The following is a 15,330-nucleotide window of genomic DNA, read 5'->3' as shown; positions in this document are numbered from 1 at the left end:
CACCAACACAGCCTGAAATCCCCCACAAAACCTGCTGCTCTGAGGATAATCCCACAGCTTCTGGCGTACATTGGAATCATCTCCCGAGTACATACCGCACATATACCAAGTAAATCCCCCATATATACAGACTGGAAGAAGAAGAAGAAGAAGAAGAAGAAGAAGAAGAAGAAGAAGAAGAAGAAGAAGTAGTCCCAGCTTTCTCAAAATCTAGCACATCAACCATAGAGAGCTCTGGAAGCTCTCTACTCTATAGCAGTTAATTACTCTCCCGCCTTGTAACGTCGACATCCCCAACCTGCACGACTCATTTGCTTATACTTGTGTAATGTTTGTTTTCTGAAATAACACATTGGTTAAAAAATAGTTCAAGATTTTCGCGACACAGCACTACACCCTTTTGAGCCTTATTTCTATTTATCCTTGTCACTTACTTTGAAAGCCTGGAGTGGACGAGGAACGGCTGATTCGGGGAGTTGAAATGCAAAGTTATCCATATGATGAATGAGTAAACAAAAAATCTGACTTAAATACAAACCATCAATCAGTTATTGTTGGGTTTTTTTCCGAAGCATGGCAGTTTTAGAAGGTACAGACACACAATGCTGACAAATCAGAAAATGCTTCAGAGTCATTCTAAGGATACGGACACATATTTCATCTTGTGTGAGTCAGACTCGCCCATTGATCAACCAGCCTGGGAGATCAACTGGTAAAGCACATTTTGCCCACCTGTTATGGTTGCTGCAACACCTTTTTTGTTGATTTATGCAACATTTGTTTCAATATCATCCGTCCACAATATGTAACCTGGATTTTCCATAGTAGACGTGACTGGTCTGTCACATGCTACACGTATTGTCAGAACGCATGTGGTGTGCTGTGCGTGGCGTCCTCAAGGCGCTATAGCTCGTGATGTTCCTTCAAGGCCGAGCACAGCTAGTGGCAGCTCAACAGCTTTATCCTTCACAGTCATTTCTCCAGATCTTGTGTCAATCAAAACTTTCAATACCTCTAAATGTCTTTTCAGACATCGCTTCCTATTTATTTATTTTTTTCTCGACTCCACGCTTTGTGGCCTCTGCCTGTGATGAGTGCAATATAAATCAACTTTACTTACTTACGTCTCCGCTGCCTTCCTTTCTCCCGGTACCGCAATACTTCCTTAACCAATCATCTATGTTGCCTTGCTGCCAAATGCTCAAGCTACGCTTGTGTCACGCATGCTCTCTCGCCATCTTCGGCTGATGTTCTGCCTGCTGGTTTTCGTGTTTGTTCGTCTTCAAAAAACAATTCAAACACGTTCATGGTAAGGTTTGTTCTGCCAGAATTACCGCCAATGCCGATGTATTCGACCAGCAAGGGAGGTAAAACTGAACAAAACATGAGCATGATTAAACCACGTGCCCCTTGCAGCAAATATGGAATTTAAAGCCAGCATATTCAAATTGCAAACATACAGACTAAAAAAAAAACCAACCCAAATCCACTGCCCACATTGGTGTGTAAAATCTGACTTTATTCCACCAGCTAGTTTTTCTCTCTTTTTCTCATCCCTCTTGATTTTCTTTGTTTCTCTCCTTATCATGTATCCAGACCTTTTCTCCCACCTTTTTAGGTCTGTTTGACTCACTCTGACCCCTTTATTTCCTTCAGACTTGATTCTTTCTCTTCCCTTCCGCTCCAGTTATCTTCCACTCACCTGCACCTGGTCTTTTTCCCTCCCAATATCATTTCTCAGTGTGTCATTGTTGTTGTTTGTGTGGTTTATGTGCATATATCTATATTTATCTATCTGGGAGTCACAATGTTTAATGTACCTTTCTTACAATGCATTGCTGGGGAATGGCCCTGATTATGCAAAATGCAAATATGTGTGGAAGCAATGTTTTTTAATAGGACATACACCGTGTGGGAGGTATGCCAGCTGCATCTTCTCCATTCTTCTTCATACTTATCTATCATGAAGTTAGTTTTTTCAAAACAATTTTTTTTTGGTGGATTATCCTTTTGAAAAGCAACCTATTTTCAGGCCTCTGCTCGAAAATTCAATCTCATACCCAAACTAAAAAGGGTGTATCTCTGCAACCACTAAGGCTACTTGAATACATTTGGTGTTATAAGGAAAGACTTCACATGTGACTACACATTTTGTTCAGAAGTGTAAATATATGTGTATCTGTTACTGGTTAAGAGTAAATGAAGATGACACACAGCAATAAAAAAAAAGGTTTCAGGTCTGCCTAAAAGAAAATTACTTTCAGGATGATTATTTCTTTGAAATGATGCAGATGTCAGGTCTAACTCTAACCCAACTCATAACACAATGCGTGAACATTCTCTCTGCAAAGGTTGACTTTGATTAAGTGAAACAAAACAAAGTTAGAGAGGGTTTTGTACAGAGAAAATGGCTACGTGTGTCTCTTTAGCGGAGGTGAAAGTAGCTAGACATACATTTGCAAAGTGAACCAGTTAGTCCTCATCCTGACTGGTTTACAAGTCTTTTCTTGTAAAACAAAAAAAAGACACTTCCTGTCAGGCATAAATCAAGTGTACAACAAGTAGCGAGTTTCCCAGTGCGACTCGTTCGAACACCAAACTGTAATTGGTTCTTTACGGCCCCCTGAGACCGGGAACCACAAGTGATTTTGAGTTGTAGTTTCCTAAGTTACGCTCATCCTTATCTCATCCTCTTCTTTGAAAAATGTATGTCGAAACAGATTAAATATTAGAATTAGTCTGTAATGCATAATGTCTTGGCTAATTACGTTGTGTCCTTTCAATGTGTTCCTAGAGTGTGTGTCAATGTAACTCAGTCTGTAGTGTATCTGTAAGTCTTTAACCATCACAGTCCAGGACCGTGCGCAACAGTCAGCTGTTTGAGCTTTAGTTTCTCCTGGAGCCCTTTGATGTAAACCAATAACAAGTTGTTATAGTAAGCACTGCAAGCATTTATAAACAGGACTTATGCTGCGATCAAATGGAATCAGGCCAACGGATGTTATGTTAGTTCAAGAGGACTCAGGCAGCAGTGCATGGCTTTGCTGTCCCCAGGTAAAATATGTTCATTTTTTGCCATCCTACACGACAAAATGTTTACAACTGGATGTTTGATAGCTCCCTCACACAAGGGTACAGTTCTTATATAACATAATATCAAGATATATCTGCATTGTACAGCTACATGCAGATAACTGGATAAAACAATAAATACAACATAATTATATTCACTTTATTTTATTCCATTGTGAACAAGACTAACAAATTAATACTGTTGTGCCTGATTCCGTGTGAATGCCACATTACACCGATGTTTGTTTGTTAAAAAATGTGGTTGTCCGATAGATAGTAATTATGTTGGGTTCAATGATATTTAAATTGATATAAATAAACCCAGCTTTCACTGATTTCTCTTTCCACAACCCTTTCCTCCTTTTCCCCGATCTTCAACTCAATGGTTCTGCCTTGTGTCTCGCCATCTCTCTGCAGTGTGTCTCCTCACAGAATAAGCGAAAGATTCTCCGTCCTCAAGGAGTTTGGTGGATACCTCTGATTCAGCAAAGCATCCGCCCCAATTGAACCACGCTTCACAGTCAAAGTGCACTGACTATGGATATAAATATATGAGCGTACCTGCTGTTTAGGAAATGCGAGGGCAACCTGCTGTTTGGCTTCATGTGAGAAAATATGCGCCGCCTCACGCACACACTCAAATACACGCAAACCTGCACATACACAAATATGCATTGGTTTCCAAACAGGCACAAAACATCAATATCTGCTCAGACATCAAAATATCAACAGACACTTACAGTAGACAGGCGCATGTAAGCCTCACACACGTATTATCACACAGACTTGTAAACATAATGGTTGACAAACACACACTTGTTGAATACACACAGTACACACTGTGCACAGTATACAGAGACCGACACGCATGCTGTTACAACACAGTGTGGAAGGAAACAAAACCACGACGTGGAAACAAAAGTAGTTTCTCATCCTTTTGCATCACTTACCGTTTTGCTACTATTGCTGACAGAGACAGTTACAATATATACAAGCATATATGAAGGATGCGTTGTGTGGTAACGTATTACTGGAACCAGCCTTTACATTTCTATGGGTACTCATTCAGGGCTCCATGCTCAAGGATGTCCCTGGGTTGCAGTGACACTCTTTCCTGAAATCACCTTTTTGATACGGCCATTGATTGACTGCGGACTTCTCGCTTACTACACACTACTGACTCAATAATTTAGTCAAGTTTGTATGCAGTGTCTCAGTCGAAGACTTCGAGGCAAATGGCAAACTCTAAAATATTGGCAGCGTGAGACGTGTGGGAGCTTGAATTCTCAAAGCTTTCAAGACTAAACCAAAACATTTGTGAGGCTGTTTACAGAATTTGACTTGTACATCTTTGATGCAACTAAAGTGCGGCAAACAGCAAAGCATAAAGTGGGGGGGGGCATAATAAAGTAGCAACAGCTGGAGTAGTGACCATCAATGTCTGCTTGAACAGGCATCTACAGTATCCCTCCTCCTCACAAGTGTCTCAATAGCCCTCCGGTCATGTTGATTCAAATTCTGCTGAAAACCATCATCTTCGCCTGCTCCTCTGCTTTACGCTGCCCAGTAAAGAAGGAATACTTAAGGTCTGAGATCTGAGTTTAAAGCAGTTTCTCACCCATCTATTCAACTCATAACATGTTTAATCAAGCGTTAGTTGAGACTCCTTTTAGCGTGATCTTTTTTTCATCTCCTCAACAGCTTCATTTGCCTAAACACTATTTGTCTCACTTTATTCCATCTTCACTCTTCATCATCTGTAGCCACTCTGAACCTCAATTCTCTCTACATATATTTTACCTCCAGTCATCCTTTTTTTTTTACTCTGTATGTGTTTTTTTTTTATCTTTACCATCCTCTTGTCCTTTCATATCTCTATGCCATGCCTTCCTCTTTGCTGTGCTCACGCAGGTATCAGTATATTCCCATTCCTCCTGGTGTTATCTCTATTTTTCACCTTCCATTACTATTAAATTAAGCGTTCTGTGCTTTTCCATATTGATCTGCTAGACATATACAATGTATATGATGTATTATTATCTGTATATTATATATTGAAAGGTTTTCTGACAGTATAATAAAACAGTATACCATATGTATACTATACTATATGAGTATGGGGCATTCAAACTCCACTCAGTAAAATGGAAAATTGGGTAAAAGTATCTGGATGTTTTCAAAATGTAGTCTTGTGAAATTAGTTGTTTGGCAGGAAGCTAGCATAAATCCAGTTGTGTGTGTGTGTGTGTGTGTGTGTGAGTATGCGTGCGTGTGTGTGTGTTTGAGTGTATAAATACACGCACACACACACACACACACACACACACATCTATATATATATATATATATATATATATATATATATATATATATATATATATATATATATATATATACACACATGTTTTATTAGGTATTTGAGTTTTATTCAAATAACCACTACATATGATACAAATAAAGTATTATGACAGTACAATTAACGGTTGTAAAAAACATGTTAGTCTGCATGATGGAGCTTTGCTGTCAATTATAATTCCTCAAAAGTAAATCAAAATCGGCAAACATTGGAATCGGCAGATCAGAATCGGCCAAGAAAATTGCAAAAGGTGCAGCATCTTTCATAAATGTCCTGTCTGTCACTTGCTCGCGATCCTTCTGTCCTACTCCATCACACCATTAATCTCTTGCTGTGCAATTGAAATTCCACTCCCCCGCTCTATACACACAGACAGGCAATGTGTTTGTGACAGTGTGACACTATTACAGTCAATCCCCACCTGCTTACCATTCATACATATGAGCACACACACACACACACACACACACACACACACACACACACACACACACACACACACACACACACACACACACACACACACAGTGTCAAATGATTGTCCTATCTAGAGTGACATAGTGTCCATGTTGCTTCAGCTGACAGGATTAATGATGATCCGGTGTATGATGAATGGAGATATGGAAGACTGCTGGATCTTATGCAGCCTCATATTGTGTCATATACATGACAAATAGATCTTGACTGCTAGGGACATCTGATTTCTGCTCATTATAGGGGTTGGAAGGGCCGCACAAACACACACTAACACATGCACACACTTCTTACCCTCCGAGATTGGATCTCTTTGACGTATAGGGGCAATAAGAATTCGGACACTCCCTCCAATCGGACACCTTCCTTGGTCACCTGCAGATTCCCCATTCCATCCTAAAAAGAGAGAGCCACATACAGAGAGAGACAGATCACATTTTTATCCATGAAATGAATCACAAGTCGAGCACATTTTATTTTTTACAGACATATAGTTTCTCTACAAAGCCAGAGAATTCAGGGATTCACTTTGCTCATCTACATTCTGATGAGTTTTCTAAGTCGTGTTTATGAATGATACAGACATCCATTACTTAAAGGGTATCATTATATTACACAAAGTAATAAAGACAGACAAGGCAGAGAACAGTGGTAAGTTCATCAGTTATTCATACGGGTGGAGGTGGAACAGACTTGGATTCAGTGAGAGGAAACTTTACAGTTCACCTGCCCTCAGGTTTCAAACAGACTGAGATACATTTTCCCGAGTATAACAATGTACCTGATTCTGTATCCATAAAATGATCCAATTACATGCTATTAGGGACAATTAGCGAGCCGCGTTCATCGAATGAAAAGGCACTTGACTGCATTGTTATCTGGGTCAGGGGTCTAATTCTCTCTATGTGATCAGACAATGTACAGGTGAAGTTTCTCACCACGGCTCCTGATGGTTCAACACCGCCTTTAGGAGCAGAGCTACCTGACATGGAAGCCAGAGGGAAGAACAGCACCAGAATGAAGGCACAACGTTGTCGAACTGTTGAGTATTTACCCATCAAATCTTAACTTTAGAAATGTTGGAAACAATTTAACTGCTGGCCATTCAATTTGTGTCTTACATTTACAGAGTTATTAGATAAATGGCGTTTCTGTTTAATCTGTTTCTTGTTAGAAGTTTGCAAATTTGTCAGCATTTAAGAAATCTCCTCTACTTAGTGTCTTAGGTTTGGACAATGTAGGACATGTTCAGAGATTGTACAGATCTTGAGATAATCAGCAGTGTTTATAACATTAGTCATTGATAAGCAGTGTAATATTGATGAGATTTGGGAATATAATGTCTTCACAAAGGTCTGCTTTCTCCACAGTAAGATCCTGTTTTACTGAGAACATCTGTAACAGTCTGTTAGGGATATTTTGTAATGCAAGCTTGTCATTATTAATACATATATTCAACGAGTGAGCAACTTGCATTAGCCAATAAATGCCCCCAAAAGGGTGGGCGGCCGTAGAGACAATGATACGCTACACTTGATGTACATGTTGCGCTTACTTTGGTAGCATTCAGCTACAACATATCCCAGGAGTCTTAGCCATCGGCAAGCTGTCAAAGCCTCATGAGGGATGTAGTTTTGAAATGTTGCAACAAAAAAAAAGAAGATTTATCTTTGTCATAACGATGTGGTGTTGAAATTGTAGCCTACAATGCGGACAGAAAACCCCGGGAAGACATTCCAGCTTGTCAGAAAGACAGATGAAAAAAAAAATCCCCTGCTGAGAAAACCCATTGAATTATAGAAGAGAGCGCACCAGAGGTTAGGTAGCAAAAGGGGGATGATTTGGCTCACAGTGAGAGCCTCCTCAAACAAAGGTCAATGCAATAAAATCACAAATTACACAATTTAAAATAAAAATCCGAAAAAATCAGACGCTTTGATTTTCATCACATGTAACATTTGTATGCGTGTGCCTTTATCAGAATCAGAATCAGCTTTAATGGCCATCTGCATTTTCACGTACATGAAAATGACTCCATTTGACCTTGGTATTTTCTTTGCTCTTTGTATATATACAAAAGATAAATATAAAAGACAAAAAAAGAAGACATTAAGAAAACAGAAAAACAGTAAACAGTGGTCTAGAAAGGGCAGATAGTGTCGGTGGAAGTGTCTGGTTAATTGTTCAATATTGTTTTTCCGTTTTCCTTTCACCCCAAATTATAAATTAATCATAAATTGATAATAAACTGTATGTCTCTATTTATATTTAACTGTACAAGCAACCAAAATGAAAAATAATGACTTAAATGGGTTTGTTTACGGATTTTCATTAGAGCTTCTTTGGATCAGAAAATTGTGTAAGTAAGCAGTTGAAGAACAAAACAATAATTATACAAAAATCATAACGACACTGCTGCAGACACACGTGTGTGCTCCACTGCTTTTACTAGGTTGATAAGCCCTTTTACAATTTCACAAGAAAAACAATCTGTCTGACACTTTGAGTCCTGTGAACACATTTGTGTTGAGTCTTTTACATCCCAATTCCATTTCTGATCAGCTGACCGGCACGCTGTGATAAAAATGGCTTTGTCCCGGCTGTGTTGCATTTTACAGATCCCACACGAGTGAATGCTCGAGAGATTGTTGGGTCAGACTTACACGGTAAGATTACAATCCTTTCAAAAAGTCATGCGGGGTATCAGGATGGTGGTAAGGACTTTTACAGAGCAAAGAGGCAGCTACTGTACCATGTCAAATCTGTGCTTAGGAGAGTGACGGCGGAGGCAGCAGAGCAAATGCAACAGCGTGGTGAGGCTTATGGGTATTGTAGTCAATTTCGTGGAAACAAACGGTATGTCTTTTGATACATATAGAAGTTTAAATTTGTAAAAAAAAAAACCACTGGTATCAAAGCCTTGTTTGCATATGTTTGAAAAGAGATCAACTGCATTTACTAAAAAAATGGTTCAATGATTATATATTTGAATATACAGGTATACACTTGGCTCTTGCCACTTCTAAGTTGTTTTTAATTGAGCTATTAAAACAAAAGAATTATCATGACAGGGGTGTTTCCGTTTAGTCTGAAACGCTTTCCTCACAGCGAACATGTTCAGGCTCGAGAACCTAAAACCCCAAACAAACGATGTGGATTGAACTAATTTAGCCTTCACTTGGAGTAACTCGCACACAGAATGAGTTGCTCGATGGCAACAAGTTAGTCTTGCTTCCCTGGTTCGCAGCTCTCACTCTGTGTACACAAATGTTCATGAAACTGTCCTTGGAGAGAGAACTTCTGTTCAGAAGGATGCAGCAGATTATTATTAATTGTTAGGTGCAACAAACCAACGAAGCCTTCCAAATTAGAAATGCACTCAAGGCACGAGAGAGAGAGAGGAGAGAGAGAGAGAGAGAGCGAGAGGGCAAGAGGAGATACATTGGGAGGATAAGACAATGAGCAGAGGAGGAGATGGACGATGGGGAAATGCAAAAACCTAAAGAGGAGAAAATCACAACTCTCAATGACGGAGCTAAATTGTCTGCTCTCCTCTGTGGGAGAACAGGGACAAGAGAAGCGGTGTACTAAAAAATTTTTCCTTCTGCTTGCTGCTGTTGATATGGCATTGCACTTAAGGGATTTTTGCCGGACACACTTTTCTCTTCGGTATCTGTCATGATAAAACATGCATTTCTGTTTCCTGATTTCTCGTGTGACTCTGGATCATGAGATTCATTTCAAGTCTCATTTTATGAGTTATTAAGATGTACAGTGATGTTGTTTGTAATTTGACTTCAGTAAAACATTGTCTTTCTGATTGTCAATTAAATTCCTTTTTTTTGGGGCTGTAGGACTTTCCAATTGATTTTGCATGAATCCCACACCTTACTTATTAATGTTTAGCAAACGATAACATAAACTACTCTTGTCCAATGTAAAGCAAGTGGACAATAAACCTAAAAACTCTGATTCTAAGACTCATATTTATAGGTGTTACCACTTGATTGAAAATACAAATACTTATTTTTGGTTATCTAAGTTGTAACTTGTTCAAGGTTATGGTTTCGATTAACATTATTTTTGTATCGCAAATATGTAATCAAACAAACCTCACCATGTTAGCAAAACCAATCCCAACAAAATATATAGAATCCACTCACACACACCTACAAATGGGAGCAGCGATAAGAGAGTGTCAGATCGATAAGTTAAACCAGCCAGAGGTTTTCAGTGCTGTTGTTAGATCCATAGTCATTATGCTGAATATACAGTGGAGCATCGGGCTCTTCAATAAACCATAACATAGCAGGCCTGGGAAATGACAAACTCACTACCTTAAACACGCACGCACGCACGCACGCATACACACACACACATACACGCACACACTCACACTCACACACACACACACACACACACACACACACACACACACACACACACACACACACACACACACACAGGGACAATGAATAAATGAATGAAAAGTACTTTATTAATCTCCACGGAGAATTTTTTTGTCATACTAGCAGCATCCCAATGCAATAAGCTAAGCTAAACACACAGATAAAATAAAATAAAATAAATAATAACAGGAACAGGGGTAACAGATACATACATAAGTAAGAAATAAGCATATATATATATATATATATATATATACATGCAAGCAAGAGAAATGAATACATACATATATATATATACACATATACATACACACACACAAAGGCTTGCATACAGATTTAGTTTAGTTAAAACAAAGTCACAATAACTACATTCCCTGCAATGCTTTTGTATTCCTCTCACAGTCACTCCTCAATTCCAATACATGAAGACGATGGTGTTAAAATTAATCAGGAGGTTTTATTCCACGTCAGTGCTCCACTGTCGTGGAATAAAAAACACAGAAGCCCCAATCTGATTGAACATGACAGCTCTCCCTCTTTCTTCCTTGGTTTCTCACACACTGTTTGTCTTTTAGTTTCATTTTCAATCCAGTTTGCATCACTGGCATGGATAGTACTGGGAACAATAATGCCAAAGCCCAGAATACAATGGGAATTCATCAACAAACAGAAGGAAATGGGTAAATCTCTCTATTCATTGTTTAGTGCGCTACTTGAATCTGTTTGTCGAGGCATTTCTTTGTTCTTCGTCTCTCTAGCTCTCTCGCCATCCGCTTCCCTCTCTCTTCACATTGTTGTGAAATTAGTTTTGGAAAACAGATCTGAGGTTGTAATATGCGTTAAAACAGAGCTGTGTTCTTCTTCAATTAAAAGCCCAGTCTGGTATTCACATTGAAAGGTATTTGTAATTGAGCAAGAAATAGTATTAGACCTTTAGATTATTCATAATTAAAAGTTGCAAACTGACTTTAATGCATTTCAGCATTCAGGGTAGATAAAGCATAACATAAATACAGCAGAATGCTTGCGTGTATGTAAATGTAATATCTTCAATCTGTAGAGGTCAAGGTAAGAAGCCAATTGACCATTTTAGAAAAGAGAACAAACATAGCAAAACATGCTTAAAAGTTGTGTTTGTATATACAGTGCAGTGCTAAACGTATTGGTCTTTTCTGTTGGTTTGTCTTAAACCTGCCTATTAAAATGTAAAAACTGTATGCTATGTTTGTTTTATATGTTTTTTATATATCTGTATATATATATATATATATATATATATATATATATATATATATATATATATATATATATATATATATATATATACTTCTGTCTCTGCTTCTTGAGATCTAACACATATTGATTTCCGTTCTTGCATCACAGACTATCAAGGCTTTTCCATTTAAATGTCAGCAGATGTTATATCTCACTAAGATCACTGTCGACTATTTGAGCTTCCTTATAAACTCGTGCAGCCTTGAGTGCTCGTAGTGAGTATACATGTGCATGTATCAAATTACTGGTTGTATTGTCAGTCTCGCCTCATCTTATTGCCTTTCAGAAACAACATTTCTCTCGTATCTTTGTGGATGTATAAATATATAAACGGGGCTATGTTGGAGAGGGGCAAGATAACATACAACAAGATAGCCACAAACACACATCATTGCTCCTTTTTGTCATTTTTGTTTGGCTCTATAGGCACAGAAAACATACTTTTAGTAATTAAGCAAAATCAATAATCAACATAAAAGCTGGCAAATTCGTCAGTTTGGCATAAATCACGAATCAGAAAAACAATATTCTGCTTGGCTTTGTCTGAATGCATGTTTCTCTTTCCCTGCCAATCGACAGCGTTTGCCAGGGAAAAATCAACAACTCCCAGCACAATGATAATGACACACACACACACACACACACACACACACACACACACACACACACACACACACACACACACTCACACACTCTCATCAGAACAATGAACTTCCCTCCCCTGCCTTGTCCTTTTTCTTTCCTGACACCACAGCATAAATGTGTGAGTTTACATACAGAGAATATATGCATGTCTATTTAACTATTTATCTTCTTCTGATTCTGTGTCTATCTTTCTCCGAGCGGAAGAGGTACTTGTTGTGTCTGTGGCGTTGTTATCAGTTGGACGTGCTCAGAAAACCTCTCAACGCCACTACATTCGGCACTTCTGGTTTAGGTCATATTTTACAGTAACAAAAACATGATATTATGCAGTAGTATACTACTAATCCACCCAGTAGTATACAAAGTATGTAAAATGTACTCTACATTTACAAACTACAACATTTAAATGTGTATATGTGAATTTGTTAGTGTTTAAAACATAAAAATACTGTAGTATAACGCCATTCCGTATGACATGTCCTTCTACTTTGGAGTATATTGCATTTTAGACCTCTGCACTGTTACTGAAGTAGCACATGCAATTCCTGACTCTTACTTGTACAGAAGTGTGGTATTTTAACTGTTATCTTTACTTACGGCTTCTTCCTGCAGTGATTATCATTGATCAGTTCATACATCCTTCTCGTCGTTAATGCAAAATGAGTTTGAACACTGACATTAATTTGGACGCATTGTAAAAATAAATTAGGGCCTGTCTGGTGCAAAATGAACCGAGGAAAAAAAATATGAGGCAAATAAGTAACACATTCACACTTACACAACACGTACAGTGAGAATGCACATACAAGGTGATCACACACACATATATAATACAAACACCTACAGAGACTGTAGAAAAAAACTAATTGACCTGAAACAAATCCCGTGCAGCTCTAATTATGGAGCGTGTTCCTCTTTGTCCACACATGGCAGTCATTTTCTTTTTCACTTATTTCATTCTCCCTCGCCCGCCCACATCTCTCGTAAAAGCACCCGAGAAAGGTTTTCAGAATCAATGAACCCTCAAATACAAAGGACTTCAGGATTAAGTTCAAGCACACTGATACTACTTAGTTGAGAGAAAGAGAGCGAGAAGAGAAAGACAAATGAATGGATATCATAAGCAATACGACCTCAGAAGAACGATCCTCATTATAGATCACATTTCCTGACACACTTTCTTGACACTGCGTGAGCCGTGGTTTTGACGTCATGATGTGTCTTCTTGTGCAAAAAGGCATAATTCAAAATCAAAGAGTATTACTCACTTTCTTTATAAATCATTACATGTTTTAGGGCCAAAATACATTTCTGATCTGGATTTATATTAAGTAAACTTTGGGACTATTTAGTAAACCATTTCTCTATTGCTTGATTTGTCTTTTTCATTCTATTTTAGCTTATTTGTATCCTCACATTAATTTGGTTTGACTACAAATAGGCTAAATAAAAAAAATGTGGCTTGTCGTATCATATAAATATCAGGTTTCTCAGTAGCAACATAATTTTCAGAAGTGTAAAAGATATTGGTCTTTGGAGGAAAAGTAAAAAAGCAGTTATTCATGAGAGCATGACAGGGACTTCACTACAGAGAAAAACAAATGTAAGTTTACAACATTAACCCTTGTATGGTGTTCATTTTTTTTGTACTCTGTAGGTGTTGTGTGTCTGTTTCAACCTCTGTGTTTTGGGGTTTTTAATTCAACATATTTAAACAATTGTATGTTAAAATATGGTTGTTTTCTTCATCCCAATTAGAAGCAATATAAACCGCAAATAGGGTTATTAATTTAATTCAGGTAGACAATTTTCAATTTTTTCTTATTAGCCTGAACACCCTGTATGTAATATAAATGTGTAGGGGGGAGGGGAGGTTTCGGTGTGTGGTCGATGAACATTTTGTGTAATATATGAATAAGTCTAAGTTTGAAAAAATAATGAATCATATTATTTTTGTTTTGATGAAAACTTAAAATGGTCCCACAGACCCAAACACCATTTAAGGGTTAAGTTCCTGGTGCTTCAAACTTTGTAAAACAAAACAAAAAAGGAAAACAAAGCAAAAGATAGTTGGGAAAGGAGCAAGTAAAGCTATTTATAATATCCTTTATAACATATAATATGAACCGGAATTGACCGGTGCAGACATTGCCCACTGTAAAGTCAATGGAGCTCAATCGCATCGAGACCGCGACCACCAGACAAGACACATATTAGTGCCACCTGTACGTGCGTGTGAGAGTTTGGCTTTTGCGAGGTCAACAGAGCGTGTGACTGGGTGAAGTTCCTCTTTGAAGCAGTAGTTTCAGAGACGATGAGAGACTCCCTCATCCTGGAGAGGTTGACTGGCAAACTGTCCCATTACGTCAACGCATACCATATGCAAGGTTATGCAGACAGAACACACCCGCACCAGCCATTTACAAAGTACCGATCACCATGACTACTAGGTGTCCATATACACACACACACACACACACACACACACACACACACACACACACACAAACACACACACACACACACAAATATAAAGACACACACAACCGATAAAACCATGTGTCCCTGTGGTGATGGATAGGCTGGTAGAGTATTTTGCAGGCATCTCTAATATTCAGGACCGTTGTAATTTTTCACACAACCTTTTATGTCAGCCAGTAGACCCAAAGTGGAGAGAGATAGAAGGGGAGAGAGAGAGAAAGTGAGATAGAGGGAGAGAGCAATAAAACAGGAGAGGAAATGGCTGAAGGGATTCACTGAACGCTACTTATTTGGCCGTTTTGACCATTTGGATACATCACTGCAAGGTTGAGAAAATGACTATTATTTTAATGATGTTAAATTATTGGTCGATGGAATTTAACTCAACAAAGTGATTGTTATGTTTAACTCTGCAGGGATAACTGTAAAGGAGAGGTTGTGATTATAGAATGATTTGGTAATAAAAAATAAAAAAATGAAAGCTTCCAAATACATGACTCACTCCCTTGCAACCAACCGTATGAGTTCATGCTTTATTAACTCATACTTCTCCCTTGGTAGGAAAAAAGCTACAGATATATGTCATGATACAAGCTCTATTTGTAAGACTTACCATTC

The 15,330-nt window shown here is 38.2% G+C and overlaps 1 protein-coding gene across 2 annotated transcripts in view; it reads right to left on the bottom strand.

Annotated features, from left to right (window-relative positions):
• The window catches only part of LOC137795085 (zeta-sarcoglycan-like), a 296,918-nt gene that overhangs the window by 86,132 nt on the left and 195,456 nt on the right, over positions 1-15,330 (bottom strand). For both annotated transcript variants that reach the window (XM_068592345.1, XM_068592346.1), the window contains exon 3: positions 6,197-6,298. In XM_068592345.1, coding sequence (XP_068448446.1) covers positions 6,197-6,298 — 102 coding nt within the window. The remainder of the gene's footprint in view (positions 1-6,196; positions 6,299-15,330) is intronic.

Source organism: Clinocottus analis, unplaced genomic scaffold (genome assembly GCF_023055335.1).
Source record: "Clinocottus analis isolate CAN_PGR_092001 unplaced genomic scaffold, fCliAna1.0.p SCAF_27, whole genome shotgun sequence".
Lineage (NCBI taxonomy): Eukaryota > Metazoa > Chordata > Actinopteri > Perciformes > Cottidae > Clinocottus > Clinocottus analis.
This window is presented reverse-complemented; position numbering and strand designations above follow the sequence as displayed.